The sequence below is a fragment of the Myotis lucifugus genome, unplaced genomic scaffold (genome assembly GCF_000147115.1).
Source record: "Myotis lucifugus unplaced genomic scaffold, Myoluc2.0 scaffold_103, whole genome shotgun sequence".
Lineage (NCBI taxonomy): Eukaryota > Metazoa > Chordata > Mammalia > Chiroptera > Vespertilionidae > Myotis > Myotis lucifugus.
This window is the reverse complement of record NW_005871151.1, coordinates 3,999,035-4,021,819: the sequence shown is the minus strand read 5'-3', so window position 1 is coordinate 4,021,819 and position 22,785 is coordinate 3,999,035. Positions and strand designations below refer to the sequence as shown.

The following is a 22,785-nucleotide window of genomic DNA, read 5'->3' as shown; positions in this document are numbered from 1 at the left end:
TGACACATGAGGAAAGTGAGGTTTTGAGAGGTTGAGGGACACTGTTACGTGGATAGTAAAGTTGGAACCAAGCTCTGTGTCGCTAGGTAAGGATACGAGGAGAAGGAAGTGTGGAGACTGTGTTGTGGGCGGAGAACCTGTGATGAGTGATAAGATTGGGGTCCAGAGAGATGGGTTGTTTCTGGCATGTCAGTGGGAAGCAGGAACGAGAGGGCTCCATGGCAAGTGGGAGCACGCTTATAAATGTATGTAACTCCTCTGGGGCTGGGCTGGTGTCCTTGACACGTCCTATGTCACGTAGGACATCACCTTCTTTTTGGCTCCTGACTTTGCTTTACTTTGTGACTAGTGCAGAGTGTGACATATAGCAATGCCAGATAGACCCCAGCTTAGAAGGGCTGTGGCTTAGAAAAGAAAATATTTCTCAAATCCATCTGTTTCTTTCTCTGTCAAACGAGAAGATTGGATGAGGTGATCTGTAAAATCCCTTCAGAACCACCACCTTGTAATATATAGGAATTGTTAAACATGGGCAGAATAAATTCTAAATTTAGGATTTGAATTTTATGATTGTCTTGTCCTTTTCCTGAAATAATCGTTTAAAACACCATATTCTGAAGTCGTCTCATAGAATATTACTTTACTTGGGTATTGGGCTTAAATTCTTTTTCGGGGGCGGGGGGGCTGAAAAGTTTTGTGGCAATACTAACTATCTCATTAATACAAACCTATCTTCCCCCCCCCCCCTCCTAGGCCCTGCAGGAGCGGCTAAAGATGTGTAAGTATTTAATATTATGATTTCCTAAACTCTTTCTAAGGAAAACACTCATTTTATGATTATGACCTTTAGATATAGGTAGGTATGGCCGAAGAGACACGGAAATACTTTCTGTACTATGTACAAATCAAGATTATCATTTGGTTTATGACTAAAGTGCTATTTGAAGAATGTGATTGTGACTTTTTTCCCCCCACAGATTTTTTTAAAAATTTGTTTTTAGAAAGAGAGGAAGGGAGAGGGAGAGAGAGATAGAAACATCAATGATGAGAGAGAATCATTGATCTGTCGGCTGCCTCCTGCATGCCCACTGCTGGGGATCGAGCCCGAGACCCGGGCATGTGTCCTGACCAGGAATTGAACCGTGACCTCCTGGTTCAAAGGTTGATGCTCAACCACCTAGCCATGCTGGCTGGCAGAAAAGTTAAAAGAGAAAAAAATCAGCTGCTATTCTACCACCAGAGACAACCATCATTAATAGTTTACACTATTCCATTTTTTCTAGTTCTGCCTGATTGTGTGTATATATGATCTTGTACATTGAAGTCTGTTACTCTTTTATTTAATTTTTGCGTGAAGGATAGGTAGGTGTACTTTTAGGCTAAAGGGTTGAAACCAGTAGAATCAGAAAAGCTGAGGGTGGTTTGGGGAGGGAGTTATCTGTGGTGAGGGAGAAAATAAATGATGGAATTAGGTATTAGAACAGGCGATAAGGATAAAAAATGTAGATTAACCTTAGAAACTCGAGATAAGGAGGAATGCATGGGTGAAGATACATGAAATTTAATCGCCTTAAGACAGACTCGCATGCATATCCTGGAGTGAGCCTTCCTTTTTCTCTCTCCCTCTGTCTCTTTAAAATTAAATCACAGGCAGTAACATGCAGAACAAAACAGAAGTGGCTTCAATGTGATGACATTTGGCTGCTTTCACAAACCTGCCAAGATCAGCCATGCTTTTTAAAATTGCAGTGAATGATCTTAGCTCTTTGGCACAAACAGGTTGTGTTGGGATATTTTTGGCTGGAGATGGCAGAAGCCCAGCTTAAACTGGCTTAAACAAACAAACAAAAAGGAATTTATTGGCACGTGTAACGGAAAAGCTCCAGGGGTTTGGCCTAATCAGCTGGGTTCAGGTAATCAAATGACAGGTACGAACACTCTCATCTCCGCCTTCCTGTTTTTGGCTCCACGGGTAGGCAGCTTTCCCCAAGTGGTGATGGAGATGCCAGTTTAAATCTTATCAGCTTAATGATTCCTGTGGGAAGAGGGCTTCTCTTTCCCTGTGGTTTGATTAAAAGTTCTAGGGCGAGGCTCTCTCTGGCCAGGACTGGGGTCCTGTGCCTCTTTCTGAAATAGTCAGTGGGCCAGGGAACGTGAGCTTCTCATTGGCCAGGCCTAGGTCATGTGCCCACTGCTGCAGCCAGTCAGTGCCATTAGCTCCACATGACTATTTGGCCGAAAAGTGAGAGAGTGGCAGTTCCCACTCCAAAGAAAAATTGAGATGCCGTTACCAGAATGGGGACAATTACATCTGGGCAGGCAGAAGCAAAGCATGTTCTCCATGTAGGCCAATTTTCATGTTATTAAAAAAAATCTCAACTTAAAATTTTAAGCAGTAGTTATAAAAATGTTATAAATATGTTTCAAATAAGAAATGCTATTAAACAAGTTGACTCAGGCTTAGTAGTTGCTGTTAAAAGGAAAAGACCATAGCCACTCACTGTACGCAAGATAACTCAAGTGCTTCTTTCACTTAAAACTTGTAAAGTGACATTTCATTAAGGTTCCTTTCTTGACAAAGCAATTTTATTCTTATGGAAAGTGGCAGCTGGAGAGAAAATTATCTTGGAATGAGTTAACATAAAACACGCTGAAGCTCTGTCTTTTAAAAAAAATGAAATTACGAATCTCTAGTCTTGAGTTTCCTTGGAATCCTTTATTCATTTCTGTATCTAAAGCACTTACATCAGCTCTCTGTTCCTTGTTACGAACCTGAGGGTGTCTGATGGACCCATCCTCTGTGAAGTAGCGGGCAGGGTGTGGAGGATGGGGGGGGTAGCATCGGAAAAGCGTGCATTTGGGGAGCAGAGAGACCTGCTGCCATTTACTAGCTGTGTCCTTGGTATTCTTATCTGCAAAATTGGAATAGCACTAACTGTGCAGGGCAGCCATCTTCATCTTTGCCATCATCCTCTGCAGTTAGTAGCTCCTCTTGATTGAGGGCTGTGAGCTGTAGAGCGACTCTAGCACTTCAGGTACATTATCTCATTCCGTACCCATGGCAGTCCGATGGGGACAGTCATGCTGTTTCATTTTGCAAATGAGGAATGAGGCAGAGAGCGCTTAAGTAACTACTCGAGGGTTATGATGGTTATTGGTACAGTAGGTTCTGTGTCCTAGGATAATACTTGGCATATGCTTTGCTGCCTCCTGTAAATGCTAGAGAAGGATTGGGTGGTTTAAGTGTTGTTGAGAAGATTTAGCAGAGCCTCCGCCATGAATACCTGATGGCAGAAGACCCGTTGCCTTGAGGGCCTTGCCTTCATAGAGATCACACAGTCCCAGTGGGTGTCCATCCGTACACGGTTAGATTTTCCTTGGGTAGGACCCAGCGGAATATGACCTTGAAGAGATAAAGTAGATGGGTGGCTTCCTCCAGGGATAGAGACCAGCAAATGTTGCTGAAATGCTTGACTACAAGGCATGGGCTAGAGAGACGGGGAGGGACGCCCACAGGGGCTCATGAATGGCATGTGTGTGTGTGTGTGTGTGTGTGTGTGTGTGTGTGTGTGTGTGTATAGGGACTGGAGATGAAGTTGCAACAAGACAGCGGGCGTCTTGGGACTGGGAACAGCGGAAGGAAGACTCTTCCCCCCCTTAGGGAGTGGGATTTTCTCCTCTGAAATGTCAGAGGTGAAGTAGTTCCAGGAACCAAGCTCCACTGAGCAGCCGTGGGAGTAAGTTATTAGAGCAGCAATTAAAATGGTTGGGATAGAGGAAGTCAGTGAAATGCGAGGCAAGAGGTCGATTGAATGATCATGACGCTTAGAGAGAAAGCCAAGGTCTTCAGTGCGTTGGGGCTGTTTGTAGCAGGGCTCCGGCGCCCAAGGGGAGAGGTTTTGAGTGAAGGCGGAATTGGCCCCGAGTGAAAGAGCTCTGTGGGGAGGTTGGGGAGCATGCTGGCTCCATCTCCTGTTTGGAGACTCTGGGATATGAGAAAACAAGCTGCATGTGGTCCAGGTTCTGGAGAAGTGATACCATCAGGGAAAAGCAGGGGTTCTTTAGGTAAGGAGGCGGAGAGAACATTCCTGACTGACTTATGGCAAATGATACTTTCACAGCCAGTGATGAAATAACCCCAACCCCGTGTGCTTCTTAGGAGAGCAGTAGAGGGGCAGGGAAATTGTAATTCAGCTCTGATCCATTAGCCCCATACAAGTAGTGAATGCTACTCAAGTTCTCCAGTAATACATTCTAGAAGAAAGAAGGGGACCGATATTGCCAAGGGGCTCATCCAAGGAAGAGATTTAAAGGTGACTCTCCAAAGAAGTTTTGACACTGGGAAGAAATGAATGAGGTTTGCGAATATGCCGAAACAGTCCACGATAAAACATTAATTCGATCCTAAATCAAATGTAATTGTTTGGTAGACTTGATCAGAAGCACCCTAAAAAGCAGGAGCCGTCATAAAAACATTATAAAGAAAGTTAAATAATTATACTTTATCTGGAGAACTGTGGTGTGACTGGAAGTCAGTATTGTCAATTAACAAACTTATTCCGAAAGATTACGATGAATGGCAACTAAAAGTAGATAGTTAGCTACGCTCAAAGTCTCCAGAGGCGTCCATATTAAATTTTTACTGTTTACAAATCAAACTAAGTTGGTGGCACTGCAAATATGGAAAAAGAAAAGACTGCAGGCTGGTTTTCAGCTTCTTAGATCATTGCTAATAAGAATAGCTCTAGATTTAGAATATTTTTCTTGATGAATAAAAAAATAAATCTCTCTCTCTCTCTCTCTCTCTCTTTTTTTTGCCACATAACTATGTTAGGTCTGGAAAGCTAGGGAAGTGAACTTTGTGCATTTTAAGGCAGGCTATAGCCAGGATGAGTTAGGAGATGCTAATTGAGTGTGGGGGAGGGAACTCTGTCTCACATTTGTCATCTGTATTTGTTCCTGAGAGTGCACACAATGGATCCGTGCCATGGTTCCATTATTTTACCTTTGAAACCCCTTTTAAGGTCACTTCAGATAGCTCTTTTATACAACTCAGAAACTGAGCAAATAAGTGAATAAAACATTTTGACTATCATGTATTACTGAGGAAGAAAAAAGTAATGGTTTATATTTGATATAGTAACTTTGGATAAAGTTTCTTTCTTTCTTTTTAAATTTATTGTTTTTGTTAATTCTCACCCAAGGATATTTTTCCATTGATTTTTAGAGAGAGTGGAAGGGAGAGGGAGAGACAGAAACATCCATGTGAGAGACACACATCGATTGGTTGCCTCCTGCACACACCCCAACCAAGGCCGGGGGACCTGTAACCAAGGTACATGCTCTTGATTGGAATCGAACCCAGGACCCTTAAGTCCACAGGCCAACGCTCTATCCACTAAGCCAAACGGCTAGGGCCCCTCCTTCCCTCCTCCCTCTCTCCTCTCCTCTCCTCTCCTCTCCTCTCCTCCCCTCCCATCCCCTCCCCTCCCCTCCCCTCCCCCCCTCCCTACCTTCCTTCCTTTTCCTCACCCAAGGATATGCTTTACATTGATTCTAGAGAGAGGACAGGAGAGGGAGAGGAAGAGAGAGAGAAACATTGATGTGAGAGAGAAACATGCACTGGACTGGAGATCAAACCTGAAACCTCAGTGTGTGCCCTGACCCGGAATCGAGCCTGCAGCGTTTTTGGTGTATGGGACATACAATTGAGCCACCCGGTCAGGGCTGGATAAGGTTTCTTTTAATTAAAGTGATAGTTATTGATAAGATGGAGATCATAGTAGTATAAACTGATGGAAAGATTTAGGTATTCTGTACAGATACTTGGTTTTAAATAGGAAGGCACAGAATACAGTGATAAACAGGAGAGGCAGAGGAAAGCCATCTCGCCCCAAAGAGCAACCACAGGCACGTAACTGGTTTGGAGGCAGCCCACCTCCTGTGAACCTTGACTTGAAAGAAGTCAGAGAGAAATCCGGTCTGTCTGGTTCGTTCAGGAAGGGTCTACAGACCTAGTGTGAAGCAGACAGGGTCTGAATCAGTGCAGATGTTCAGTCTGATAAGGGTTAAGACATTAGCAAGTTCACAGGCAGTAGGCTACAGGTGTTGGTGGTAACTGAGATAGAAGAAAGCAGGTTTGAAATCTGAAGTTATCCAACTGTAAGTTTAGTTGTGGTTGCCGATGGTTAGTTCCTCTTTTTTTTTTTTCCTTTTTTTCTGACATGCTTGTGTGAGGGCCAAGTGTTGGGCCAGCTTTGGTAAGAGAGATGTCACTCAACAGTATACCACTCTGCAAGGGTCTGTCAATTTTAAAATGTCAACTGAAGATTTATCTTTTTAACCATCTCCAAAGTGGGGGAAATATTAGTGACTAGTGGTCCACCCTCAAACATATTTATTGATGCTGTGACCAAGAATTTGAGTCAGTGCCTGTGAGCAGGTGATCTCACTTTAGGTTATCTTGAGAACCACTGGGTTAACCTTGGACGTTCTTTCTCCTTGAACACCTCTCCGTTGGTAAAAAAGAAGCTAATTTTTTGCTAACAAAAGAGACCCAGTTTTAATGAAATGCCCAGTGTATTTTTTAAACATGGTCCAAAATAGTTAATACATATTCCATGGTTCTTAGAAAATGTTCCTTTGGCTTAAAAGGTTTTCTTCATAAGATGGTATGTGAGCTGATGATTAAAAAATAATTGCACTGTTACATTTTTTTTCAAACACTACAGCACTTTCCACAACTTTTCAAATGATGTTTATGGTCAGAAAGAAAGCACTCTCTTCATAGCGGAGAACGCAGGTTACCATTAGGCTTTCGGTCATGCTCTCTCTACAGCAAACACGCTTAGCACGCAAGCTTACTCTGTAGAGTAGTGGCTCACATATAACTAGAAAATGGAATAACTTCTCGTTAACAATAATGCAAGTCCTTTAGTACTACTTTGCTCCTTTGCTCTCTGGACTACAGAAGCAAGTCTTCCTTCTAAGATTGATCCCGGGCACAGCTGTGGAATGGACGATGTCGATACCCAAAACCCAGCCTTAGTTCTGGCCCTTCCTGGGGTCTATCCCTTCTCTCTCTCTCTCTCTCTCTCTCTCTCTCTCTCTCTCTCTCTCCCTCCCTCCCTCCTTCCCTCCCTTCCTCCCTCCCTCCCTCCCTTACACACACACACACACACACACACACACACACACACACACACTCATGCTTCTCTCTTTGGCACAGAGGCACACGTAACTGATCATAGAGATCTTGAATTTGTAACTTTAGCCAACAGGTACAATTAAACTATACTTAAATCTCATCCTTTCTAGACCCTTAAAATTATTCACATAGTTGGTTGCTTCTATATATACCTTTGAATAAAAAAAAGCCGACCTATTTGTGTCCTTACCTCCCTTTACTCTTTACTTCGTTAGGGAGGCCAGAAGTCAAGGTGGGCTGTGACTTTCCCGTCTCACTGCATTTGGTCATCCTATCAGGGCATTAAAACGGTGGTAAACTCAAGGGTTTCTCTGGCAGAGTTTTAGATTCAGTTCCATATTGCAGGGAGGATTTTGTGGCTGTTTAGTCCCTGGTGAGAATAGAGGCAGCTGATGTAGCCTCTTATGTTTCCTATTTCCTCTCTCAAGAGCACGAGACTGGCCCAAATTAGAACTGAGGTGAAACTAATGACAGAGAGTGGACTTTCTTTGCCGTCCAGGAACTTTCTGTTTTCCTGGCAGTGCCGTTGAGAAAGGGGGTAGGCCAGTTGGGTGGGAGGCATGGAATTGGGGTGGTTGCCTTGTTAGGGTACAGTTGTCCTCCTCCAGACTCACTGTAGTCACCCATTTGCCGCTAGACCCACAAATAGAGTCAGACCCCAGTGCTCCCCAAAGGGACAAGTGCACAGTCTGACCTGGGAGGAGCGAGCTTAGACTACAAAACAACTGCAGGGTTTTGTAGGCTGTATGACCAGACACCGAGGGAATGTGTCTGGGAATGGATTCTAAGGGTGTGCAACCAAGGAGGAAGGAGTATCTATTGAATTAGACTGGATTTATTATCTAATGGAGATTCTAGGTTTAATAGCTTAGGTGCACGGCTGGGACAGTTCAGTTAACTCAGTTGATGAAACAGAATGAGCTTGCACTCTAACCAGGGAAGTTATGACAGAGCTTCCCTGGTATAACGGAGAGGAAGGGGACCCAAAGGCTTAAGGGGAAAGGAATGCCGGTATGAATCTCTGAAGTGTGACCTGCTCCGTTGAGAAACAGAATAGGGAGTACTAGTATCTCTGATAAGCTCTGAGGTGGCTTCCCCCATAAGATGGCTATGACAGTGGGAGAAGCTGTCCCTGAGATGGGCCCTTAGGAGCGGAGGCCAAGTGGTGGTAGAACTTAACACGTGAGACAAGATGGGCACACTTACTGTCATGGGCAGCAGGGTGAAGAGGCAGTAAATGTTTTATCCCGGCCCTGGCTGGTGTGGCTCCGTTGGTTGGGCATTGTCCCATCACTGCAAGGTTGCCAGTTTGATTTCCTGTCAGGGCACAGGCCTGGGTTTTGGGCTCCATCCCCGGTAGGGGGCATGCAGCTGATCCATGTTTTGCTCTCACATCGATGTTTCTGTCTCTCTCCCCCTCATTTCCTTTCTCTCTAAAAATCAATTTTAAACATCTTAAAAAAATGTTTTATCCTGGAAGGATCTTTAATCGTAGCTAGTTGATCACAGTCTCCATTGGGATGAATTAGATGGACGGCCTTTTTAAAGGTTAATATTCTTCCTCTGTGTATTTCTATAAGGGGAAAACTTCTGGTCTGGGAGTCAGGAACCTGACTTGAGTCATCACCATGGAAACTCAGTTTCTAGACCCAAAGTAGTCTCTGAGCCCCTTGATTTAAAGGGGAGGCCATGCTCCCTGAGGGAACATTAAACATGGCCACAGGCATGTGCTGTAGATAATCCTCCGTCTTCCCCAAAGGGGCTCATGTGCAACTGTGTCTAGAGCTAAAAAAAAAAAAAGGACCTGGACTTTTTACACATTTCTAGACACTAGCTCTGAGTTTATATTAATACCCGAGGACCCAAAAGTGCCACAGTGGCCCACCAGTCCATGTGTGGACCTATGGTTGTGAGGTGAAAAATGGAATTTTGGCTAATGTTCAGAATTACAGTGGGTGTAATAGTCTGCAGACCCGTGCTCTGGTTATTTTCTTAGTTCTTGAATTCATGATTGGAGAAGACATATTTGGCATCTGGCTGACTCCCCACTGTTGGCCCTCTGACTGGTGACGTAAGGCTATCTTGGTAGGAAGGGCTAAGCAGAAGCCAGTGGGATTTCCCCTCCCTACCAGGATAATAAACAAAAGGAATACTGCATCCCTGGGGGAATTTCAGAAATTAGTGTCCTCACAAAAGACTTGAGAAAACAAAGGCATGGAGATACCTCTCCTACCCCCATTGAACTTGCCTGTGTGGCCTGTGCAGAAGGCAAGTATATTTTACAGGGTGACTTTGGAGTATTGTAAACCTCATAAAGAGGTGATTTCAATTTCAGCTGCTGTTCGAGATATGGCATCTTCATTGAGAATAACCAACAGAGCCCTGGCTTCTGTTATGAAAACTTTGGTCTGGCAAATCCTTCACCTCTGAGCCAGTTTGCAAAGATTACCAGGAGCAGCTTGTTTTTCCTGACAGTCCACCATCAGTCTTGCCTCTGTGTCCTATCCTCTGTTCTGCACAGCACATCCTACTGATCTAATATATTGATGACACTGTAAGTGAACCTGATGAACAGAAACTGACAAGTACTTTAGATGCGTTAGTGAGACGGGTTCGGTGGGTGAGATACAGCCCATTCTTGCTGCCAAGTGATGTATTAGTTAGTGCCCAGTCAGGGTAAGGGAAATCACGAACCATTTTGGCAGAGAATTTCCTGTGAGGACTTGGTGAAGCAGACGTTGGAGGATTGAAAAGGTAAGAAAGGAAGGCCGAGATGAACAGAACCAGTAATAGTGGGAAGAGGCTACCCGAGCTCAGGCTAGAGTGACAAAGGAAAGAGGTTGAGGTTATGAACATCTAGGAGCTGAAGGAAGAGGGGTTCTCAGGGGCTGGGGCCCAGATTCTGAGGAGAGAGTGCTGCCTGGCTGCTGCTGGGGAGACGGGGTGCTCCAGGCTGGAGGTGACGCATCTGACTTTTGAAATCCCTCAGTGATCTCAGCCGCAGGCCACTCAGTAGCCACTGCCCCCAGCCCCCCACTTGAGCTGTAGTGACCAGAAAAGGAGAGTAAAGGGTCCTGCTCTGGACACGGGCACCAGCTGCTGGGGGATGCTGACAGGCATAGTCCTTTTCCTCCTTTGCATTTGATTGCCAGCATCTCCTTGGTGGAGCCTGCCAGGGAGCCAGATGGCCAAGGGGAGTGTGGTTTTCAGAACCCCAGCCCCAGCATCACAGAGCAGGGGGTGGGGACTTGGTGGGGAGAGACAGTAGCTTCATGTCCAGCACATGTCTAGCAAGAGCGCGTTCTGTCTTGGTATGCCACATGGTTGTTTCTGGGTCACCTTTGGTAATTTGTGCTAGTTTCCTTTCCCCCTCATTGAGCCTGGCCTTTGGCTCCCTAGTGGTGACCTTGGGGCCAGGGCAGGGGAGCGGAGAGGGAACCTGGTAAAAGTTACCTTTCACTTTTGATTTTGAGGTGGTTTGGTGTATGGTACCTGGTCCCTTACCTCCTATAACCCTATGTTTTTGGTTCTCTTGGTAGAAGCCTTATTTTCAAGGTGTCTTCCTCGTTTACAGTAGATTTCTCATTCTTCAGCACCTCTGCTTGTTGGTGTCTGGGCCTTGACTCCTGAACGCTGTTAGAACTATTACTTAGAAGTGCATTACCCCGAGGAGGTTCATCCTGGCTGATGTCTGTCCACTTGCTCCTTTTCTGAGGGAGCAAGATTATGGGCGGGCTGAGTCACAGCGGTACTTGGACCAGTAACCCCTGAGTAGTGTCATCAAGAACAGCAGAGCATTTGGCCTCTTTGCCAGCTCATCTGCTGTGAGCTGGCCTCGTTTTCACTTGATCTGTTCCAGCGTGGAATAATCTAATCTCCGGGCTCGCCTCTCGAAGGGAAGATTCACGGGTGAGGTCATCTCGTTTGCTGCTTTTCCTGATCGGCTCCAGCACCGGCAGAAAGTAGAGTAATGAGGCCTGTTTCTGAGGACTTTCTAGATTGTCCATGCCGCCGTCCTCCCAGAGCCGGGAGGTGTGGCTTTGTGTTCTGTCCTCCCTCCTTTCCCCTTCACGGTTTGGGGGACAGATTTTATAAACCATCAGCCATCACAGCTGCAGGCCACCCAGTAGCCACCCTTCTCCCACGTAAGCTGTAGTGACCAGGAAAGAAAAATAATCAAGTCCTCAGTGAAGCAGACGGGCTCATCCCAGAGCTGACCTGAGCAGGGTCCTCGCCTGGACGTTCTGGGTTTGTGAGGCCGAAGAAGGACCGCGATGGACTCATTTCATTCCCTCGGAAACTGAATGGAAACCTGCCTGTGCCCACAGTGAGGCCGCACAGGCTCACCAGATCCCATTACATCAGCTCCCAGTGGGAACCTGGGAGATCCCAGGCTCATCACAAGCTCCCTTTGGCATCTGAATGTCTAAGAAAATATTAGTGAATTCGCCGTGAAGGCCGGTTGATAACAAAACCTTTCAAAATGTGTTTTGCGAGAGGAAACGAGCGCAATGATATCTTAAAATGGTGTCCAGATGGGCAGCCCCGGTGTCCGGACAGCCAGGGCGTCATTCCAAACCCGAGACTCTCCCAAGGATTAGAGTCCCAAAGACTTACGTTTCTTGCTCAGTTGTTTAGTGGTCAGATTAACTTAACCCCCCTGTTTTGAGCTGCCTCAAGATAATATCCACTTCCCATATCAACAAGAAAGAACCTGTCAGATGAAGGGATTGAGAAGTACAGATTGGTAGTTACAAAGCAGTCAGGAGGATGTAAAGTGCAGCAGAGGGGATGTAGTCAGTAACATTGCAGTAACTGTGTATGGTGTCAGATGGGAACAGATGGATTGGAGTGATCAAAGTATAGAAATGTCTAATCACGGGGTTGTATACCTGAAACTGATAGAACATTGTATGCCAACTGTGATTAAAAAACTAACTAAAAAATTATTTAAAAAATGAAAGGCAAAAAATATTATAATCTAGTGAAAAGGGAGGCTGTGTACTCCAGAAAAAGAAAATAGTTTAAAATAACCCCACGCTCTTTTAGAAAAGTTAGTCCCCACACCAGAAGGAGGATTTTGTAGCTCTCGCCTGCAGCAGTAGTGACCTGGTGGCAATTCCACCGGTTTTTCAGGGCCTTTGGCTCAACAGCTCCGGGCCTTCCTTTAACCAGGAAGCTTTGTTGCTGCAAATTCTTCTTCCTGAGGCCACAGCCTGTGGAGTTGGGGCCAGACCACGTCATCCCAGCTGGTAGTGTGCTGTCCTCTTGGACGTGAGCAGGGCAGCATTTGGTCCTCAGGCAGTGAAACACAGTGGCTTGGACCTATCTGTTCAGAGGGGATTTAGTTTACTTACTTACTTTATTTATTTTTTAAATATACTTTGATTGATTTCAGAGAGGAAAGGAGAGGGAGAGAGTGATAGAAATATCAATGACGATGTGCCCTCAACCGGAGTCAAACCCAGGACCCTTCAGTCCACAGGCCTACACTCTATTCACCGAGCCAGACCGGCGAGGGTGGATTTCGTTTACTTTGGACCAAGCATCATTTCTGACCGAATCTCAGTCTGGATCTGATTTTTCAGGCGAATAAATTCTAATGTAACATCTGATCAGGACAACTTTGGCACTTGGATAAAAATGAGTTCCGCAGCAATTTGTCAAGTTCTACGAAGATGGATTGACTACGGCAGCTGCTAGAGGTTTCTCCTAATGCTAATGAAACGTTAACTAAGACTCTTCTACCATCTTGGTTCCTCTTTCCTAAGTGGGATGGTACAAATTGGGAAGATCCAGCTTGGGAGATGGGGTGCTTCTCTGGTTTGAATTAGCATGGGCTCACGGTTTATGGAGCAGGAGTTGGAATCACACTGGCCTGTGTTTGCATTCTGACTCTATTATGTGGGTGTGTAACCCTGGGTATGTTACTGAACCATTCAGAGCTCAGTTTTTCATCTTTAAAATGTGGCCACCACCACTTTTGCAGGGTAGTAGTGAGGATTAAAGGAAATAATGTAGCACTAACAGGGACAGTCACACAGCAGGCTGTGAGCCAGTGGTGATGCTCAAGGCTTTTGATAGAGTCGGTGGGGGCGGGGGGGGAGCCCACTTTAGGGGAAGCCACCTTGTTGGTTTGTCACTGGAAGTGTTATTGACCTTTACATCTTCCTATTTGAGAGGCAGAGTGGTGGGTTAGAATGCAGAGTGTGGCTTTGGTGCCAGGGGCATGAGGTCAGTGTTGGTCTTGCCTGTTGGTCTCGCATGTGTATTAACGACATGGCTCTCTGAACCTGTTTCCTCAGGTCTGAACTCTCCGAGTTGTTGTGAGGAATAGCACTGATGGTGTGAAGTGCCCCACACTGTACCTGACACATGAGAGGGACTCACTGATGATGCCATATTTGCCCATATAGTCTTCGGTCTCCAATCATCGTATTGCAGGATAATTGTTTGTGGAAGGAATGGGTGAAGCAGCAGTCTTATACATGGGGGCATATGTACAAAGGCAGGCATTATAAATTATTTGAAGGTTTAAAAGAATAGACATCTTATAAGTATAAGTGGTATTTTTTTCACATTTTGTATTATATCTGAAGCTTAATTTGTTATCCAATAAATGTGGTAGCTACATGATCATTTCCTGCCAGTTAGATATGTAAGGTTGTTGATTGTTTTTTTTAGAATGAATACAATTTTTATTTGAATGCCATTACAAACTACTGACACATATGAATACAGACTAGGTTTTAGGATATTGAATAATATATGATAGATTAAAATTATTTGTGATTTTGTTATATTTGGGGAAGTTAAAATATATTTTAAAACTTTGACTCTATCCTTAAGCAGAACTAAGAAGGAAAATAATTAAAATAAACAGATATATAACTGGATGTGAAAAGGTTAGCTATGGCAGAAAATATGTCCCAATCTATCAGTTACATATAGCTTCAAAAATAATTTCATGATAACCTTTGTCACTCAGGACCAAGTAAACCTTTCTAATAATCTTGAACGAGTTTGTCACTATCATTTTCCTATTACCTGTACTAACAAGTTATAAATCAATTTTAATTACAAGGAGTAAACAACACTTTGTTATACCACTTCGATGAGCATAACACCATTTTTAATACAGTATGACTTTGACACCTTTGGATTAAAAAATGACCCAACTTGAGCAAGAGAGAAATGAAGTTGGTAATTATCTGGCCAGTGCAGGTTATGTGCTCAGTTGGATCAATGAGACCTCCAGGGGATCTTGACCTCAATTGGAGTATCAGCTGTGGGCATGGCCAGTGTGCAAGAGATAATTGTCACCTTTATAAGCCCGTCCTTTATAGATTTGGAACTTACTGGCTGTTGCAATGAAGTAAAATCTCATGTACATATACATTTGGAATATTGACTGCTTTGAAGTGGGTGAACCCACAATTAGTCCCTAGATAGTCCCTAGAATTAGAAGATTCAGTGAAGCTGTTTAGATGTTTTCATTTTGCTTTTCTTCTTTAAAATTTTATTATTATTATTTTTAATATATTTTTATTGATTTCAGAGAAGAATGGAGGAGAGAGCGATAGAAACATCAATGATGAGAGAGAATCGTTGATCGGCTGCCTCCTGCACAACCCGCACTGGGGATTGAGCCCGCAATCCAGGCATATGCCCTGGCCCGGAATTGAATCGAGATCCTGGTTTATAAGTCAACACTCAACCACTGAGCCATGCCATCTGGGCTGCTTTTCTTCTTGACTGAAGCCCCTAAGAATTGTATGTTGAGTTCAGCCAGATGTATTTGGATCTCGTTGAGTTTTCATTTTCTTTCAGAAAAGTAAAGTATGTATGCTAACTAGTGCTTCAAGGAAAGCTTCCTGATCCTCTTAGAAATATGCCAAGGAATTCTAGCAGAATATGGGTTCCCCTTATACCAGGAAAGGGGCTGTGCATTTTACAGTAGTGATTCCTTCTACAGACTTCCCGTTAAACATTTCCTCCTTCTCTTTGCAGTAGATCATGTATGAAGTGGTGGGAGTTTTTTTTTTTGTTTTTTTTTTGTTTTTTTTAGATAAAAAAAGATCTAATTGACATGAATTCTTTTTGCACTAAAGAAATACTTCATACCTGGAGTTGCTCCACTGAACTGGCATGAGAAATACGAAGTCATAGTGTATTAGGACCCTGGAAGGGACCTTCGGAGCCATCTGGTCGACCCCTTTATTTTACAAATGAGATACAGGTGGGCCACTTGCCCACAGCCTCTCAGTCACACAGGGGGCGGGTGGCACAGCTGAGAGAAGAACCAGGGCTTCCTGACGCCTCATTTCTGTGCTCTTCCCCATGTTGGCTGCCCTCAGCATTTAATTTTGTTTGCAGTTGAGCTTTCTGGCATTTGTTGGGTTTGCATAGTTTGTTAGGTAGAAAATCACCAATTTTTTTAAATGTATGAATGATTGAGGTGGAGCCAGAACACTGTGTAACAGAGATACTTGATGGAAGAACTTGAAATCAAATAGACTTTAACTCAGAGTTCCTTTTCTCATAACCAAAAATGAAGTCTTTGACTACATAACCAAATGGCTCATAAATATGTTTTTGATCTTTCAGAACAGAAGACTCGTTAACAGAAGATGACAAGAGGCGGTATGTTTGATAGTGAAGCTGGCTTTAATTTGAATAATTTTGGCCACATCTCATGGATGTAATTTAACGTGCTTTAATTTGACTCACAAATTTAATTTAACACTGTAGCACACTACCAATAGAGTAGAGACTCCACCAAGACAACTTTTGGCATGGAGTGTGTGATCTGGAAAAGAACTTGCCCAGGGTTCATTATCTTTGCCTCTTTCAAGCAAGTTTGGTTTTTGTCCTATGCACGCGGCCTGTAGTAGTTTTCACCCTGTGGCCATTGCGTGTGCTATTCTTCCTAACTGGGTGACCTCCCTTTATTCTTTCAGCCTTCTCCGTCCCCCCATTCCTCCTCTGGTTAACTCTCCCTGCTCTCATTAGTCCTTAGCTCTTTGTCTCAGAATTTTATATTTATGTCTACCTATAGCTGAAATGTTTCTGTATGTCCATAGCAATGAATATCACTTTGGCCCCTGGGAATTCTTGATAAATATTACGTCACTCCACCGATATTTATTTCTATATCTCTTTTCTTCTTTCCTATTGTAAGTAAAATATCTAAAATTCCTACTAACTTAATACAGCTTTCTTTATATATGTAGCTTCTTTTAATAGAAAATAAATTACATTTCCAAAGGCAATAACAGTCTGAATTCTACTTTTGAAAAAACATGAGTTATTTTAATAATTCTTTAATTGTTTGAATTACTCCATGCTTCTATTGCTTTCTTCAAATATAAAGTTCCATCGAAATTGGTCTGATTTTTCTGTATCTGCTTCTTGAAGAAACTATGGAGGAGTGTATGTTGGTCTCCCATCTGAAGCTGTCAACATGGTATCTAATCCAACAAAGACAGTTCAAAAAAGTAAGCAAAATCACGTGATGTTTATTTTCTCTAAAGATGTATTTTGTGTTTTGTGAAAAATATGAAATTTAAATTTCAGCCTGCTTATCTCCACCTACATATTACTGAGTAGCAGGGAACCAGGTCTCTGGTCTTGGAATCATTTGTTGAAATTACCACTCCTATGATGAGAGCCATAATTTAGCCTCTGTCTGTGGTTATGCTCCAGGGGTATTGGTATGTTTCATTTTTAATTAATTTCAGTGGTGATCAGTGTGAAAATGGAAGTTAATGTGTCTGTCAGTCTACGGGTTTTTTTTTGTAGAACATACAAGTAAATTCTTATATGTAGAACACACAAGGTAATGAGTCTAGCGATTAGAGGAAGAGTAACTGCCTATTGTACAATTAAATGAAGTAAGGTTAACAGTAATTGTGAAGTGAGCGAGGTCCTGTTGATAATAGGTGTGACTGCAACCTTGTAGATAGCTTCTTGCTTAAGTAAACTTTTAAGTGAGGGTTGTGGTAAAGAGTGCTGATTTACTGGGCACTGCACAGTTGTCTCATGAGTTTTAAAGAGCTATTCATATATCTAATGTGCACACAAGGCTGTGTGACATTAATTTTAGCATACATTATTTATTTGTTCCTCATTGCTGTTTCTCTACTTTATGATTTGAATTAGCAAATAATGTATGTCACGATTCTTTGTGCTTTTATGAGAAACTAGAATATGTTCTGAATATTTAACCTTTTCTTAATTTTCTCTTTAAGATTAGAAGAAAATATGACAATAATCAAGAGGTACTGTATATTTTTCTAAATAATTGGATATGCTTAGCCTTGATAAATGAACTATCGGTATTATTTTACTATGTATTTCTAAGAAATCGTGGACTTCAAGATTAGGAGGGAGGGTTCATCTTGTGCGCAAATCTATGGAATGGAACATGTTTTATTGTAAAGAGTCTTTAATGATCAGATCAATTGCTTTTGCAGGTTTTAAAATATTTTTTATTTTCTTTCAACTGAAACTTAATTCATTCAATACAATCAAGCCAAGAGTTTACCAAAAACAGTGAGATTTCACTCTTCATTGCCTAAAACGTTAAGGGGCTAGGACCTTAGAAAGACAGGGAGAGACTAGAGAGGATAGGGCTGGGAATTAGGTTAGGACCCACATTAAGTGTTTGACAACAGCCAGGAGTTAGTTAATGTACATAGAGGAGATGTATCAGTACCAAGACTCCAGTGGAGATGGGCAAGCCATCAGTGCCAAGTTATGTGGGAAGGAGGAGTAAAATCACAGGCCAAGTTTACTGCTTGGATATCATAAAGCATGTTCAATGTAGACAGAAGAAAACATTGTCTAAAGGATGCACCATGGACCTGGGGTCCTGGTGAAGAGCTTGGAGTTAGAATTAAATAAGATGAACAAGAACAGGTGAAAATAGCTTCATTTATTACCTACCCCCAGTCTCTGAAACATACCCAGCATCCTTTTGGTAGGGGCAAGAGCCTCAGCCCACCTGGTCTAACAACACATTTGGTGGGTGGATCCCACTGCCTTTCAGTAGTGCTGGATAACATCTTTTGCCTCTTGAACCTCCAGTGATCAGGAATGCTCTGTCTCCTAAGATTCCTGAGGTAGCCCATTCTCTTTTGGGAGCCATACAGCCTTGGGTTTGAATTCAAGCTCTTTTACCTATGAGCTGGGCAAAGTGCCCCCCTCCCCTTTTAAAAAAAATTCCTCACCCAAGGACATGTTTTTAGAGAGAGGGGGAGGAGGGGAGAGAGGAGAGAGAAATAGCAATGTGAGAGAAAAATATTAATTGGTTGTCTCCTGTATGTGCCCTGACTAGGGATTGAACCCACAACCTTTTGGTGTAAGGGATGGCACTCCAACCAACTGAGCCACCTGACCAGGACGACTTCCCCTTTGTTGTCTCCATTTTTTTAATCTATAAAATGGAATTAATGCTTAGCAAGACAGATTGCTATTGAACCAATTCTTGCTGAAGGACAGTAGTGGAGTTGGTGTTTGGGATGGGGGAGAGTCACAAAATAAGCTCATAGGTGGAGACAAATAAGCTTTCCCACTGGGGATGGGGACACAGTCTTGGGTAGCTACTTCTTCAAAGATTTTCTCCTCAAGGCAACAGCATCATGGAGCTTTATTCCCTCGTGCCCATGATCACATTAGGGTGTTGAGTGTCTCTAGGAATTTGATGGAGGTTTTCTATTCCTAGTATTTTTTAATAGAGTTCTAACCCTCCATATAGATCTCTAAATTCCCTGCCAGTTTCCCCCTATTGCAGTAGTACTTTAATTATTGGCATCAATTAAAAAAAGGTAATGTCGTTGAAAGAGAGCATTCCTGAAAACAGGGTGTATTTCAAAAAGCAAGGGAATAGAGTGGGCAAAGGTACCACGTAGACAGATATCAGGCGACTCGGTAGCTCTGTTAATGCAGGACCTTAGACAAATCCTTTACCTTCTTCTCTCACTTTTAGTTTTCTCAGAGGAGGCAAGATGATTGCTAAAATTTGTATGTGCATCTAAAATTCCCTGGTAACAATTTAGCATTGTTGTTTATAAGCCAGCCCACCTAACTTTAGACAGCTGGCTAGAATATCTCCTTACAACTCATAGCTGTAAATGTATATTATTTTATTGCCATCCCTCTCTCTTCTCAGTTTTCCCTATTTCTACACAACCGGCTTGATCCTGGTTTTTTCTTTGGCCTCCTTTGAATTACCTGCAACGTTTCCCAAGTTGAAAGGCTGTCAGTTTTCCCTAGTTGCTAAGCATCCATGTGGTGCTTATCTGTAACACATCTGAACTCATGGCTTTCTGGGCTTAAATTACTGGGCAGAAACCCTGATGAGAACACTGTCCTTTGGCAAGAAAGACATTTTATGCAGAGGAGTGGAGACACCTTTTTGTGGCCTCACACGTAAAATCTCTTTTTAAATAAAGCCCCAGAACTCACTCAATGACCAAAGTTCAAAGTTGACTTGGGTGCTTTTTGAAGCAAATTGAGGAGTGATTTCAGAATCTTTTAAGAATACTTATATCACGATATAAATGTGTAGTTTCTAATACAGATGACTCGAGGGTGAAAGTTGTGCCTACTTAGATGTGTGGAGTACTGCCAGCACAGAGGAGCTCAAGGGATGGCTCTCAGATGCCAATGGATGGGCTAGCTAGTCAGCATCCCCCTTCGACATAATGTGGATGGCGGGACCCCTCCCAGGAGAGTCTGCCCATGTAGGGAAGGGACGGGGCTTTGCCTGAGCAGTCTGTACCTTTAACTTGGGTGATGCTGATATGCAGCTAATTTTGGGAATTATTATGACATGTTTTAATTGTAAGTTTATGAGTCTTCTTTTCTACCTGACTTTGCCTCTTTATATAAGTCAGTGATTAGCGCTGTGCTGGCTATGTATTAACAGTAAGTGAATGTTGAATGTGTGTTTTACTTTAAAGAAAATAAGTAAATAATTGATAGACCTTCAGCTGACACACACACACACACACACACACACACTGAGTGGCCAGATTATTATGACCACCTGACATTTGTAGGCAAATTAGCTGTACAGTGCATCGTATGGGATATGGAAGCCGAAGGCCTGTTCGAACACCTTTGCTGTCTGCAGTTACCAAGATAAAACGTCTCCAATTCGCACAGGAACACAAGGATTGGACAGTCGAACATTGGAAAAAAGTCATGTGGTCCAATGAATCACGTTTCCACTTGCATCATGCAGATGGCAGAGTGAGAATTTGGTGGAAGCAGCATGAAAGCATGCACCCCACATGCATGAGTACAACCCTTCAAGCTGGTGGGGGCAGTGTTATGGTTTGGGGCATGTTTTCCTGGCATGATTTGGGCCCTTTAATTCGTGTGGAACAACATCTGAATAGCACAACATACCTAAGTATTGTTGCTGATCAAGTTCATCCTATCATGTTGATGGCATATCCCAATGGAGATGGCTTCTTCCAACAAGACAATACGCCATACTACGGTGCTCGTATTGTGCAGGAGTGGTTTCAAGAACACGAGGGAGACTTTACCTTGCTTAGGTGGCCCCCATAATCACCAGATCTCAATCCAATTGAGCATTTGTGGGACAAAGTTAAAAGAGCCATCAGGCAGCTGGTTCCACAACCATCAAATCTCACAGAACTGGACAGTGCTATTCATCAGGCATGGTGTCAGATTCCTCGCATCACCTTTCAACATCTCATGGAGTCAGTGCCAAGAAGAATCGCTGGAATATTGAAGGCAAAAGGTGGCCCAATGAACTACCAATTGGGTGGTCATAATAATCAGGCCACTCAGTGTATATTGATTTAAGAGAGGAAGGGAGAGGTAGAGAGAGATAGAAATATCAAACATGAAAGAGAATCATTGATTGGCTGCCTCCTGCATGCCCCACACTGGGGATCAAGCCCGAAACCCAGGCATGTGCCCTGACCAGGAATCAAACCATGACCTCCTGGTTCATAGGTCAATGCTCAACCACTGAGCCACGCCGGCCAGGCACTGATATATTTTTATTGACGTTGTACTTTTTCAAGCTTGCTAATTATTTCCCCTTTGTCTGTTATCTTCATAGCATGTTCATCAAGATTTAGAGACGTTGCAATGTGCAGACATTTCCAAGGAAATTCTAAACAGTCACCTGCCTCCCCAACCTCCCCAAAGTTCTTAAGTCTGTGGTTAAAGCCATGGGTGCCTATTGAACGATGTGCTACTAGAAAGTACTTAGACAGTACACCTGTATATGGAACTTTCCACGGTCCACCTACGACAGACGAGCTAACAGACTTGCCCAGCCAGCCTGCTCTGCGCCAGCAGCATTTCCACCCTGGCCACTCAACCGGTTCATGAAGATGACGTCTTTTCACTGATACTTTTTTGATAGTTTTTATATAACCAAGTCCTTATTCTATTTGTAACTGAAGATATAAGGCACTATAGACGAATTCCCTGAAATAATATATTTGTCTGTTATCTTTCACTATTTCTACTTCACATTAATTTTTAGCTGTAGAATTGTTAAATTGATTCTTACTGTTATCTCTTTCCCTTTTTTTTTACTATTTGGTTTTAAGCTTTATTTAAATGTCAGAGAATTTCCTTTATTAGGAACAATGTATGACATTGCAGTATTAAAGATAAATGACTGAAACTGGCATGTGCTATACACATTTGATTATTTTCCTGTTTCCTTTAGTTCAAGGCTCTGAATACAAACACTTCATAGCCATTGAGTCTCCCATTCTACCTTCGAATGATCACAGCCTCTCATCATGTTAATTCTATACTATTTCAAGGACCTGTGACGGATGGTTAATAGGATATTTGCAAAGTTTTTAATTTGATGATGTCATGTGTATCCAGTTAGTACTCCAATGTAAGTTACTCAATTTACCAATGTATTTCAATAATTAAAATATTTTTATCCCTGTTTACCTGGACTTCTTAATTCTTTCAAGGAAGTCATATACAACACTGTGATATATAGACACAATATGTCATTCTGTGAAGATAATGTATAGATTACCATGATAAACCAAAATTTTTCACAAGAAGAAAAGCATCATCTTATATATTTGGTCCATATGACAATCCTAGGGACATCAGATTGATAAAAAAATATCGGAGGTAAGAATCACTAAGAAATGATTATGATGCACTTATTCCTGTCTCATATCCACAAGTCCATAATGGCATTTGGGTGGGCTATCAGCAGTTTATCCCATTAGGGACGTCATATAGAATCACTTTTTGAAAAGTTTTAATTTCAAGGTAACTCTAGATTTACAGATGAGTATAAAGGCAGCACAGAGAGTTACTGTATACCTTTCCCTCAGCTTCCCCCATTCTTAACATCTTACATAAACAGTACATTTGTCAAAATGAAGAAATTGAATATTAGTACAGTGCTGTAAACTCAACTACAGCCTTTACTTGGATTCTATTAGTTTTTCATTCATACCCTTTTCCTGTTCCAGGATCCAACCCAAGATTCCGTTTCATTCTGTTGCAGGTGGTCATCCTATCTCCTGGCATTTTTTCAGTCTTTC

The 22,785-nt window shown here is 42.7% G+C and overlaps 1 protein-coding gene across 5 annotated transcripts in view; it reads left to right on the top strand.

Annotated features, from left to right (window-relative positions):
* Positions 1 to 22,170, top strand: part of CUNH12orf75 (chromosome unknown C12orf75 homolog) — a 31,813-nt gene extending 9,643 nt beyond the window's left edge. For 3 of the 5 annotated variants that reach the window (XM_023757254.1, XM_023757253.1, XM_023757252.1), the window contains exons 2-6: positions 754 to 778; positions 15,815 to 15,850; positions 16,581 to 16,704; positions 17,458 to 17,487; positions 21,312 to 22,170. In XM_023757254.1, coding sequence (XP_023613022.1) covers positions 754 to 778; positions 15,815 to 15,850; positions 16,581 to 16,704; positions 17,458 to 17,487; positions 21,312 to 21,407 — 311 coding nt within the window. In that variant the 3' untranslated portion in view covers positions 21,408 to 22,170. The remainder of the gene's footprint in view (positions 1 to 753; positions 779 to 15,814; positions 15,851 to 16,580; positions 16,705 to 17,457; positions 17,488 to 21,311) is intronic. The other 2 variants (XM_023757255.1, XM_014459162.2) reach the window with 1 other exon arrangement.
* Positions 22,171 to 22,785: the final 615 nt, after the last annotated feature.